This window comes from Babylonia areolata, chromosome 11 (genome assembly GCF_041734735.1).
Source record: "Babylonia areolata isolate BAREFJ2019XMU chromosome 11, ASM4173473v1, whole genome shotgun sequence".
Taxonomy (NCBI): domain Eukaryota; kingdom Metazoa; phylum Mollusca; class Gastropoda; order Neogastropoda; family Buccinidae; genus Babylonia; species Babylonia areolata.
In genome coordinates, this window is record NC_134886.1 from 33,989,430 (window position 1) to 34,001,929 (window position 12,500).

The 12,500-nt window shown below is 47.9% G+C and overlaps 1 protein-coding gene across 1 annotated transcript in view; it reads right to left on the reverse strand.

The window, feature by feature from the left end:
• The window catches only part of LOC143287230 (uncharacterized), a 26,779-nt gene that overhangs the window by 11,845 nt on the left and 2,434 nt on the right, over window positions 1–12,500 (reverse strand). Inside the window, exons 3-8 of the mRNA XM_076595175.1 lie at window positions 9,932–10,138; window positions 8,211–8,406; window positions 6,685–6,857; window positions 6,000–6,175; window positions 5,209–5,368; window positions 2,302–2,456 (exon numbers count right to left, since the gene is read on the reverse strand). Of these exons, the coding sequence (XP_076451290.1) occupies window positions 2,302–2,456; window positions 5,209–5,368; window positions 6,000–6,175; window positions 6,685–6,857; window positions 8,211–8,406; window positions 9,932–10,138 (1,067 nt within the window). The remainder of the gene's footprint in view (window positions 1–2,301; window positions 2,457–5,208; window positions 5,369–5,999; window positions 6,176–6,684; window positions 6,858–8,210; window positions 8,407–9,931; window positions 10,139–12,500) is intronic.

Here is a 12,500-nt window from a genome sequence, read left to right on the forward strand (position 1 = left end):
CAGGTGACACCACATCCCTCACTTCACCACTCTTTTCTGTTGTTTTGGTGTTGCAAACTACATCATATCCGATAATTTACACGTTACACCACATCCCTCAATCTGTGAAATCAGTCAATCTGCAGGTGAAACAACACCTGGCAAGTTGTACGTAACAGGATCATTTCATACACGACAAAACATCTGTCAATTTGTACGCTACACTGCATCACTTAATTCATATGCTTTAACACATCCATCAGTTTACATGCTATACACTACAGCCATCAATTTAGACGCTGTCCCTCACTGCACCACATCTCTCGTAGTATACTGAAACACATTGTCAACTTACAGCGACACCAAAACCATCAGTTTTATAGCACATAGCACATCTGTTGTCAATCTTAATGCCATACCACACCTGTCAGTTTGTACGCTACACCACACCATACCACATCTGTCATTCTACACAATATACCTCACCTGTCATTCTTTATGCTGTACATCTTTCATTCTATACGATGGACCACACCTGTCATTTTTCATGCCATACCAAATCTGTCAATGTGTACGGGGCACCACACCTGTCATTATAAACCACAACCAGTCTGTCATTCTGTTTGCCATACCACATCTGTCATTCTATACACTTTCCCACATACGTCAATTTATACGCCATATCACACCTGCATAATTTTACACACTAGACCACACCTTACAATTTGTATGCAACATCACAACTGTCAATCAGAAATCCCATATGTCTGTCAGTGTAGTGTCCCTTTGCTGCTCCACATCTGTCAACCTATACCCCGTACGACATCTGTCAATTCATACACTGCACTAAATCTGTCATTATATACCCCATATGTCTGTCAGTTCATACGCTGCACCACATCTGTCATTATATACCTCATACATCTGTCAATTTATATGCTGCACCACATCAGTCATTATATACCCAATACATCTGTCAATTTATACGCTGCACCACATCAGTCTGTCAATATATACCCCATACATCTGTCAATTTATACGCATCACCACATCAGTCTGTCATTATATACCCCATACATCTGTCAATTTATACGCATCACCACATCTGTCAATCTATATTCCTTGATCTGTCAGTTCATACGCTGCACCACATCTGTCAATCTATATTCCTTGATCTGTCAGTTCATACGCTGCACCATATCTGTCAATATATACCCCATACACCTGTCAGTTTATACGATGCACCACATCTGTCAATTATAATCCATACAATTTGTATGCAACATCACAACTGTCAATCAGAAATCCCATATGTCTGTCAGTGTAGTGTCCCTTTGCTGCTCCACATCTGTCAACCTATACCCCGTACGACATCTGTCAATTCATACACTGCACTAAATCTGTCATTATATACCCCATATGTCTGTCAGTTCATATGCTGCACCACATCTGTCATTGTATACCCTATATGTCTGTCAGTTCATACGCTGCACCACATCTGTCATTATATACCTCATACATCTGTCAATTTATATGCTGCACCACATCAGTCATTATATACCCAATACATCTGTCAATTTATACGCTGCACCACATCAGTCTGTCAATATATACCCCATACATCTGTCAATTTATACGCATCACCACATCAGTCTGTCATTATATACCCCATACATCTGTCAATTTATACGCATCACCACATCTGTCAATCTATATTCCTTGATCTGTCAGTTCATACGCTGCACCACATCTGTCAATCTATATTCCTTGATCTGTCAGTTCATACGCTGCACCATATCTGTCAATATATACCCCATACACCTGTCAGTTTATACGATGCACCACATCTGTCAATTATAATCCATACATCTGTCAATTCATATGCTAATCAACATCTGTCAGTCTTTTCCCCATACATCTGTCACTTGATACGCAACGCCGCATCTGTCAGTCTATACCCTATACCCTATACCATGTCTGTCAATCCATATGCTACGCCACACCATATCTGTCAATCTTTATCTTATTCATCTCATACATTTCAGCACGCCTGTCAGTCTACACTCCCTACACCATATCTTCCAACTGTTGATTCTGTTTTTCTAGTTTATCATTACTCTCTATATCCCCCTTTAGTACCATCCCCACCATACTCTCATCTTCCACACGTAAACACACACACACATGACACGTCTAATATCACTCTTAACGAAGATCTGCTGGAAGTTGGACAAACATGTTTGTTTTTCCCCACCACCCATCCTCCAGCCAGCCCCATCTACCCCCCTCCCCTCCACCTCTCAGTCCACCCCTCTGCCTGACCTGGTGTTGTTCTCGTGGCAGGCGATGTGCAGCGGGCTCATGCCCTTCCTGTCCGTGAGGGTCAGGTCAAGGCCGTCCGCGTGCAACAAGATGTCGGCCACTGCTCGGCTGTTGGCCATCAGGGCGTACATCAGGGGCGTGGCACCTCGCTTCTCCTGCACGCAGCATGATAGTGGCCGCTGGCTTACACCCCCCTGACCCCCCGCCCCCCATCTCTCTCTCTCTCTCTCTCTCTCTCTCTCTCTCTCGATATATATATGTATAGATATATTTTGGAGTCTCCCGTCGGACCGACGAATGAGTAGGCAGGCAGACTTATCTGTCGGTTTGTGTCCTCATATGGGAGAAAAGGCCGATTCTGGATGCGCAGTACTTCCCACAGGTGTTGCAAGGGAAAACGTTTCCAGAAGTTGAGCCCTGCTTCCTTTGCTCACGCTTCTCCTTAATGGCCAGTGTTCTCTTGTTTTCAAACGTCTTTATGCCAATAGAGCACAGCATCCTCCAACGAGAGCGGTCAAGGGCATCAGTTTTCCAGGAAGCGATGTCTATGTCACAAACTTTGAGGTTTGTCTTTAAGGTGTCCTTGAAGCGCTTGCAGGGTCTTCCAAGTTCGCGGTGGCCTTCCTTCAGTTGGCCATACAAGAGCATCTTCGGGATCCTGCTGTCTGTCATGCGGATAACGTGTCCTGTCCAGCGTAGATGGCACTGGGTCAGCAGGCTTTCGATGCTGGGCAGGCCGCTCCTCTCTAGGACCTGGAGGTTGGAGACCCTGTCTTGCCACTTTATGCCGAGGATCTTTCGTAGGCATCTCTGGTGAAACTGCTCAAGTTGTTGAACGTGACGGCAATACGTCGTCCATGTTTCACAGCAGTACAACAAAGCCACTGTTTGAATGATATATATATATATATTTCTTTTTTCTTTTTAATGTATGGTGGTCAGTCGTGTCCGACTATGAGACTATGACCGTCAGAACAGCAGAGGAGGCAACTGCTGTCCAGACTATCTGGGCTAGAATCTGATTATAGTGGAGAGTGTCTTGCCCAAGTTGTACCCCCACTCTCACGACCAACAGGGTTTCAGGACAGTAGGCGTTGGGGGCAGACCCCAAAGGCCAACTCGACCCCAAAGCTGTGGCACTAAGGAGCAAGAGCAATTTCTCCTCCTACTTTGAGCTACAGTCCTTCATAAAAGACAAAGTTGTAAATGAATTCCCACTGCAGTGAAGGAACCGTTGATGACATAGTTCACAATGTGCTGTTTGGCCCAGCTTTAAGCTTACCAAGTGAATCTCTGGTATAATCCGAGCGTTGAGTTCACTTACTGCTGTTCATGCCTTTTGGCTTGTAAGGCAGTAACGAAGATCTGCCACTCTTATCTGTGTGGGGCCAGTCTCTGAATGGCACCCCAGGTGTGCTTCAGGGTCTTGAGTTCTTCTTCGACCGTTCAGCGCCAGGTGTTCTTTGGCCTTCTGTTCCTCTCTCAGGTTGCGCCAACCTTCTGGTGTCCAGTGAAGGGCTGTTCGGGTGATGTGACCTTGCTCCCTTCGCTTGACGCGTTCAAACTATTTCCACCGCCTTCTCATGATGGTGGTCTCCGTGTTCTGCTGACTGCACTGGGCGAGTATTACAAGCAAATGCTTGTTTTGGGATTTACCCATGTTGTGCCGACAGAAAACATGTATATAAACCTTAAAAAAAAAGTAAAACGGAGTAGCAATTCAAGCTGGTTGTCGGATTAAATCTCACTGACTGTCTCCTGATAATAATATAAAAAAAAACATGATGGAAATCTAAAATAGTGTAACATGGGACAATGGTCTTTTATTCACAGTTTGGTTCGTGTCGTACTGAGAGAAATCATCTAAAGAAAGTAAGAAGAAGAAAAAAAAGAAGAAAAGAAGAGACAGAATCTCTTGATCCCATCCTCCCTCCATCACACCCTCCTCCCAACCCCTCTCCCCTCCTCCTCCACCTAACAAACACGCACACCACCCAATCCCCTCTTCCAACCCACACCTACCCCCCTACTCCTTCCAGCTCCCTCTCTCCTTCCAACCTCCCCAACACACACACATATCCAGCCTTCCCCCCCCCCACACACACATATCCAGCCTTCCCCCCCCCACACACACATATCCAGCCTCCCCCCCCACACATATATCAAGCCTCCCCAACACACACACACACATATCCAGCCTCCCCAACACACACACACACACACAAACATATCCAGCCTCCCCAACACACACACACACACACACATAAACATATCCAGCCTCCCCAACACACACACATATCCAGCCTCCCCAACACACACACACACATATCCAGCCTCCCCAACACACACACACACACACATATCCAGCCTCCCCAACACACACACACATATCCAGTCTCCCCAACACACACACACATATCCAGCCTCCCCAACACACACACACACACACATATCCAGTCTCCCCAACACACACACACATATCCAGCCTCCCCAACACACACACACATATCCAGCCTCCCCAACACACACACACATATCCAGCCTCCAACACATATCCAGCCTCCCCAACACACACACACACATATCCAGCCTCCCCAACACACACACACATATCCAGCCAACCCCCTCATCCCCACTCACTCCTGCCCCCAACGACATTTATTTTCCCTTTCCTTCTCCTTTTCTTTTTTTTTTTATTATTGGGGCCCCTCCTCCACCACACACACAGAGACACAGACGGATACACGTCTAATATCACTCAAAGTGCAAAGATAAATCAAAGAAAGAAACACACACACACACACACACACACACACACACACACACATATCCTCTTTCCCTTCCACACATATTCAACCCACCGCCACCCCATCCCACCACACACACACACACACACGCCACACCCACCACAGCGTTGACGTCCACTCCCATCTGCAGCAGAATCTGCGCGATCTGCACGAGGTTTTCGGAACCCGCCATGTGCAGAGGCGTGGCGCAGCTGTTCACTAAGGTGACGGTGGGGTCCGCCCCTCTCTCCAGTAGCAGTGCAGCTGTCTCCTCTTGCTTGCTGCACAGGTTAAAAAAAAACAATTAAAAACAACCGTTTCCCCCGCCCCCCCCCCCCCACCCCCCGCCACCCTCCTCCCCCCCCCTCCCCTCGTGACTGAACATGCATGGTTCAATCCTGCTCGCATGTCTTAAACAATTTTTTTTTTCTTCCAAGCTTTTTTTATATATCATATCTAATACAGAGCACTTTTCAACGATTTTTTTTATCTCTTTTTTTTTTTTATTCCTCCTCATGATTCCTTTACTGGATAAAGCGTGAAGCACAAGTGAGTCTTGAAGGCTTTGCTTCTTGTTTTGTATTTTTTCCTGCCTGTAGATTTTTTATGTTTTCCTATCGAAGGTGATTTTTCCACAGTATTTTGCCAGGGACAACACTTTCGTTGCCTCTAGGTTCTTTTACGTGCGCTAGGTGCATGCTGCACACGGGGCCTCGGTTTATCCTCTCATCCGAACAACTAGCGTCCAGACCACCACTCAAGGTCTAGTGGAGGGGGAGAAAATACTGGCGACTCAGATGCTCTCGCTTCCTAGGCGGACGCGTTACCTCTAGGCCATCACTCCATACTGCTGCTGCTACTGCTGCTGCTGTTGCTGCTGCTGCTACGACAGAAGGAGCAGGAATCACCCACCTTTCTAGGGCTGCGGTCAGAGGGTAGCGGCTGTGATGTCGAATCTGTCTGGACATCTGTAGTCGTCCGTTGACGTCCGCCCCCATGTCCAACAGGCATGCCACAATGTCCAGCTGGCCCTTCCAGCTGGCGTACATCAGGGTGGTCAGCTGCCGTTCCTCGTGCACCCCGTTCAGCTGTCCCGGGTAGACACCCACCCATCCCGTATCATGTGTGTTGTATTGTGTGTGGTGTGGTGTGGTGTGGTGTGGTGTGGTGTGGTTTTGTGTGTGTGCGTGTGTGCGTATGTGCGTATGTGTGTGTGTGTGTGTGTGTGTGTGTGTGTGTGTGTGTATGTACTGAACAGAAAACACGACAATACTTATGATAAGATCCCGCTTGTCTTTTTTACGTGTGTGGAAGAAGGTATAAGTCCGCTTTGCGACTGCTGTCTGTATATGCAAAAATAATGTTTGTATTATTACTTTATTCTGTGTTGCTGTTTATTCATTTTCCTTTGATTTTGTGAATGTCAGTTTGTACCCCTTTGTCACTAAGACGTCAGCCAATGAATCTAGAATGTGTCAGTGTCAGTGTCAGTCTCTCTCTCTCTCTCTCTCCACACACACACACACACACACACACACACACACACACACACCTATAACTCTGCATAGCTTGCTGGTTTGTTCTTCACGTCACTCACCAAAGAAGGATCACTCTGGCACATCTCCCGGACCAGTGTCAGGTTATCGTCCTTGATTGCCTCGAAAAGCCGGGAGATGGCGCTGGAGTCGGCCCCAGGGGACACAGTTAAATGGCTGACACTGACCCCTTCCTTCACCATCCTGGCCAGCTCCTGCATGTACTTCTGCCTCTCTATGAGAAAAACAAAAAGGAGTTTTTATTATACTCCATGTTTGGTGATACATATACTTACCATGTCAAACTGATGCAAACTATGCCTATCGGTTTGCTCTGCTTGGCCAAATTTCGCGCAGCTAACAGTGAAAAGATGACGCGTCTTGCCCGGTCCGCTCTTAACCAATCAAACGCCTCTAAAAGCTATAAGCGCTGAATCATTCCTTTGGCCAAGGCTCTCCACGCCATCTTGTCAGGTTTACGCTCTGTCTCGTCTTAAACAAAATATTCTTTCACCATCCTGGCCAGCTCCTGCATGTACTTCTGCTTCTCTGTGAAGAAGACAAAATATTCTTTCACCATCTTGGCCAGCTGTTGCCTGTATAAACCTGCCTCTTTGAAGAAGACAAAATATTCTTTCACTGTCTTGGCCAGCTGTTGCCTGTATAAACCTGCCTCTTTGAAGAAGACAAAATATTCTTTCACTGTCTTGGCCAGCTGTTGCCTGTATAAACCTGCCTCTTTGAAGAAGACAAAATATTTTTTCACCATCTTGGCCAGTTGTGGCCTGTATAAACCTGCCTCTGTGAAGAAAACAAAATATTCTTTCACCATCTTGGCCAGTTGTGGCCTGTATAAGCCTGCCTCTCTATCAAGAACAACAACAGCAAGAAGAAGAACAACAATAAAAACGACAACAATACATCATGATGTTCCCTTTTCCCGCCTTTTTTCTATGGTATTTATGTATTCATTCATTCATTCATTCATTATCTATCTATTCAATTAATTAGTTACCTATTTACCATTTCGCCCTACTCCCAACCCCCTCCCCCCACTCCAGGCCCATGAGGGTTCAGTCAGGGGATTTAGGGCACTTCAGTTCTGTTGGGTTCTGGTGAGTTTAGTTAGGCTTTGATGGGTTGGAATGAATCAAGTAGGTGCGTTCATTTAGCTTTAAGGTGATGGGTGGGAGGATTCAGTAGGTATTGGTGGATTCGGTTGGACTGGTATAGACTGACTGCATTGAGTTGGATTGGGTTGGGACGAGCTGGATGCGGGGTCGGTTTGTTTAAGTGGGGTTGGGGTAGGTTAGGGCGGATTTTGCTATGGGTGGTTTAGTATGGATTTGGTATAAATTCGTTTGATTTTTAAGCCCCATTACTGGTTAGTCCGCTCTCTCTCTCTCTCTCTCTCTCTCTCTCTCTCATCTACTGTCTGTTGTCTAACACACACACACACACACACACACACACCATTACCACCACCACCACCACCACGATCACTGTCATCACCACCACCACGTCCATTACTACCTTCACAACCTAAAAAATTAAATTAAATTTAAAAAAAAAAACGAAATGAAATCACCATGACACTCATCTGGAACCACCCCACCTCTGTTGTCCCCGGAAACTGTGGTGTCCCCCACACCGAAGGTGTCTGGTGTGGCTCCTGGGGCAGGCAGGCAGCAGGCGGGGGAGTACTGAAAATTGCACTGACCAAAGTCCACCGTCAGGTCCCCCTCTTCGTCAATGCTGGTGACCGTTCCCACTTTGCCCAAAGTCTGAGGGGCAAAACCATCACTTGGTTATGATTTATCTTTATAACCACCCCTCTCCGCCCCCGTTCCCATCCCCCACCCCCCAAAAAACCAACAACAACCCCTCCACCACCACCACCCCCGCCCCCCCCACACACACACACCACCACCACCTCCCCCAATAAAAACCAACAACAACAAACAATACAAAACAAACACACAAAAACCCACACGAAATGACGAGTATAGCTGCACCCATCCTCCATCACCTTCAAACACACTCCATGCTCCATGCACGCACACGTGACAAATTCATGTACTGAGCGTAGACATTAAGGATCAAGTTTTAATCACAATGATACTGCACAGCACAGCACAGCAACAGCACAGCAATGCACAGCACAGCAACAGCACAGCGCAGCACAGCACAGCGCAGCACAGCATAGCACAGCAACGCTCAGCATATCACAGCATCGCGCAACACAGCACAGCAACGCACAGCGTAACACAGTACAGCACAGCACAGCGCAGCACGCCACAGCGCCGCACAGCAAGCATAGCACAGCAACGCTCAACATATCACAGCATCGCGCAACACAGCACAGCAACGCACAGCGTAACACAGTACAGCACAGCACAACACAGCACAACACAACATAAACCAGACACGACAAGAAACGAAACGCGACACGACACGAAACATCAGCATTGTCGAAACCTCATTATTCTTCAGTCAGTGTTCGTGATGTCTGCCCAGAATGACGGACAGACAAAATGACACAAAGGTAGTTTCAGGTTGTTCAGGTCGGACAGACAGGCGAACAGTCTTGTCCTTCATTCCTCTGATTCAGAGTAATGCATACGTGTGGAAGTCTGATTTGAAGGCACTTTATTTGTCTTTGCACAAGATCCAACGCTTTATATGTACATGTATTATTATCATAAGAGTAGAAGTAGTAGCAGTTGTTGTTGTTGTTGTTTTTGCTGTTGTTGTAATAGCACAACGAACAGGAACGCAAGAACAGATTTTCTGAAGCTGGGTGGGGTAAGGTGTTTAGACAGTGATTATGACAAACTTTTCTGACGGTCCTTTCGATAACTGTTTTTTGGACAGGCAGCATGGACCTCCCTTCACACCCAGTCCCAAGCCCCATCCTTTAATCTGCGTCCCCCGTCAGTAACTCATTCAGACCTGCGGCCAGGTGACATTTGCCCTGGTGTTAAATTTTAAATTTTGTTTCACGAAAATGGTGTACACGTTCCTGCATATTGATTAACCGCTAACAATGGGAACGAACTTCTACAGTATTTCCGGCTGTGTTCCCAAGGTGTCGACTTGGTGGGGAACACCCCCCCCCCCTCCCCCCATCCCCAGTTGATTTCAGTATATTTTCTTTGCTTTGCTTTTTCCTCATCAATATGGCAGGGGAACGTGCCAAGGCTGTGAACTCCCCAGGGTTCAATGGGTTAATTTAGTGAGAACGAAAGATACAAATGGGCAAAGGAAAAACAAACAAAAAAAACCCAATACAGAAACCAAGAAGCTCACCTCTGTCAGTCCCGAGCGAAAACCGACACGCATGTTGAGAAGCTTGAGGAGATCTAGATCAGCGCGTACGCGCACCGTGTCACCCACGTGATGCTCGTGCACGCGCATCAGCACCCGAGGATTGAACCTGTAGGCCAGGGATCTGAACTTGACACACACGGCGCCTCGCTTGGTCCTCCCGCTCACTGTGCCAGCCTTCCCGATACACTGCCCAGACACACACAGTGAAGCATGGAGATGCACTGCCCAGACACACAGTGAAGCATGGAGATGCACTGCCCAGACACACAGTGAAACATGGAGTTGCACTGCCCAGACACACACAGTGAAACATGGAGTTGCACTGCCCAGACACACACAGTGAAGCATTGAGATGCACTGCCCAGACACACACAGTGAAGCATGGAGTTGCACTGCCCAGACACACACAGTGAAGCATGGAGATGCACTGCCCAGACACACAGAGTGAAGCATGGAGTTGCACTGCCCAGACACAGAGTGAAGCATGGAGTTGCACTGCCCAGACACAGAGTGAAGCATGGAGATGCACTGCCCAGACACACAGTGAAGCATGGAGATGCACTGCCCAGACACACAGTGAAGCATGGAGATGCACTGCCCAGACACACAGTGAAGCATGGAGATGCCCTGCCCAGACACACACAGAGTGAAGCATGGAGATGCCCTGCCCAGACACACACAGAGTGAAGCATGGAGATGCCCTGCCCAGACACACACAGTGAAACATGGAGTTGCACTGCCCAGACACACACAGTGAAGCATGGAGTTGCACTGCCCAGACACACACAGAGTGAAGCATGGAGATGCACTGCCCAGACACACACAGTGAAACATGGAGATGCACTGCCCAGACACACAGTGAAACATGGAGTTGCACTGCCCAGACACACACAGTGAAACATGGAGATGCACTGCCCAGACACACACAGTGAAGCATGGAGATGCACTGCCCAGACACACAGAATGAAGCATGGAGATGCACTGCCCAGACACACAGTGAAGCATGGAGTTGCACTGCCCAGACACACACAGAGTGAAGCATGGAGTTGCATTGCCCAGACACACTCAGTGAAGCATGGAGATGCACTGCCCAGACACACACAGTGAAGCATGGAGTTGCACTGCCCAGACACACTCAGTGAAGCATGGAGATGCACTGCCCAGACACACACAGTGAAGCATGGAGTTGCACTGACCAGACACACAGAATGAAACATGGAGTTGCACTGCCCAGACACACACAGTGAAGCATGGAGATACACTGCCCAGACACACACAGTGAAACATGGAGTTGCACTGCCCAGACACACACAGTGAAGCATTGAGATGCACTGCCCAGACACACACAGTGAAACATGGAGTTGCACTGCCCAGACACACACAGTGAAACATGGAGTTGCACTGCCCAGACACACACAGTGAAACATGGAGTTGCACTGCCCAGACACACACAGTGAAACATGGAGTTGCACTGCCCAGACACACACAGTGAAACATGGAGTTGCACTGCCCAGACACACACAGTGAAACATGGAGTTGCACTGCCCAGACACACACAGTGAAGCATTGAGATGCACTGCCCAGACACACACAGTGAAACATGGAGATGCACTGCCCAGACACACAGTAAAACATGGAGAAGCACTGCCCAGACACACACAGTGAAACATGGAGATGCACTGCCCAGACACACAGTGAAGCATGGAGATGCCCTGCCCAGACACACACAGTGAAACATGGAGTTGCACTGCCCAGACACACACAGTGAAGCATGGAGTTGCACTGCCCAGACACACACAGAGTGAAGCATGGAGATGCACTGCCCAGACACACACAGTGAAACATGGAGTTGCACTGCCCAGACACACACAGTGAAACATGGAGATGCACTGCCCAGACACACACAGTGAAGCATGGAGTTGCACTGCCCAGACACACACAGAGTGAAGCATGGAGTTGCACTGCCCAGACACACTCAGTGAAGCATGGAGATGCACTGCCCAGACACACAGTGAAGCATGGAGTTGCACTGCCCAGACACACACAGAATGAAGCATGGAGATGCACTGCCCAGACACACACAGTGAAGCATGGAGATGCACTGCCCAGACACACACAGTGAAGCATGGAGATGCACTGCCCAGACACACACAGTGAAGCATGGAGATGCACTGACCAGACACACACAGTGAAGCATGGAGATGCACTGACCAGACACACAGTGAAGCATGGAGATGCACTGCCCAGACACACAGTGAAGCATGGAGATGCACTGCCCAGACACACAGTGAAGCATGGAGATGCACTGCCCAGACACACACAGTGAAACATGGAGATGCCGGAGGCCATGTGCTGAATAAAGGGGATGTGGTGGGTAGGGTGGGGTTGGGGGCACAATTGTCATGTGACTGTTATGTCCATGATGTCCAGAGCTCTCTCTCTCTCTCTCTCTCTTTCTCTGTATTTTTCTAAAACTCTTAGTTAAAAAATACAAAATCTGCGTCGTGATCATGTATGCATCAAGTTAGCACTTTTATATTTATGTGTC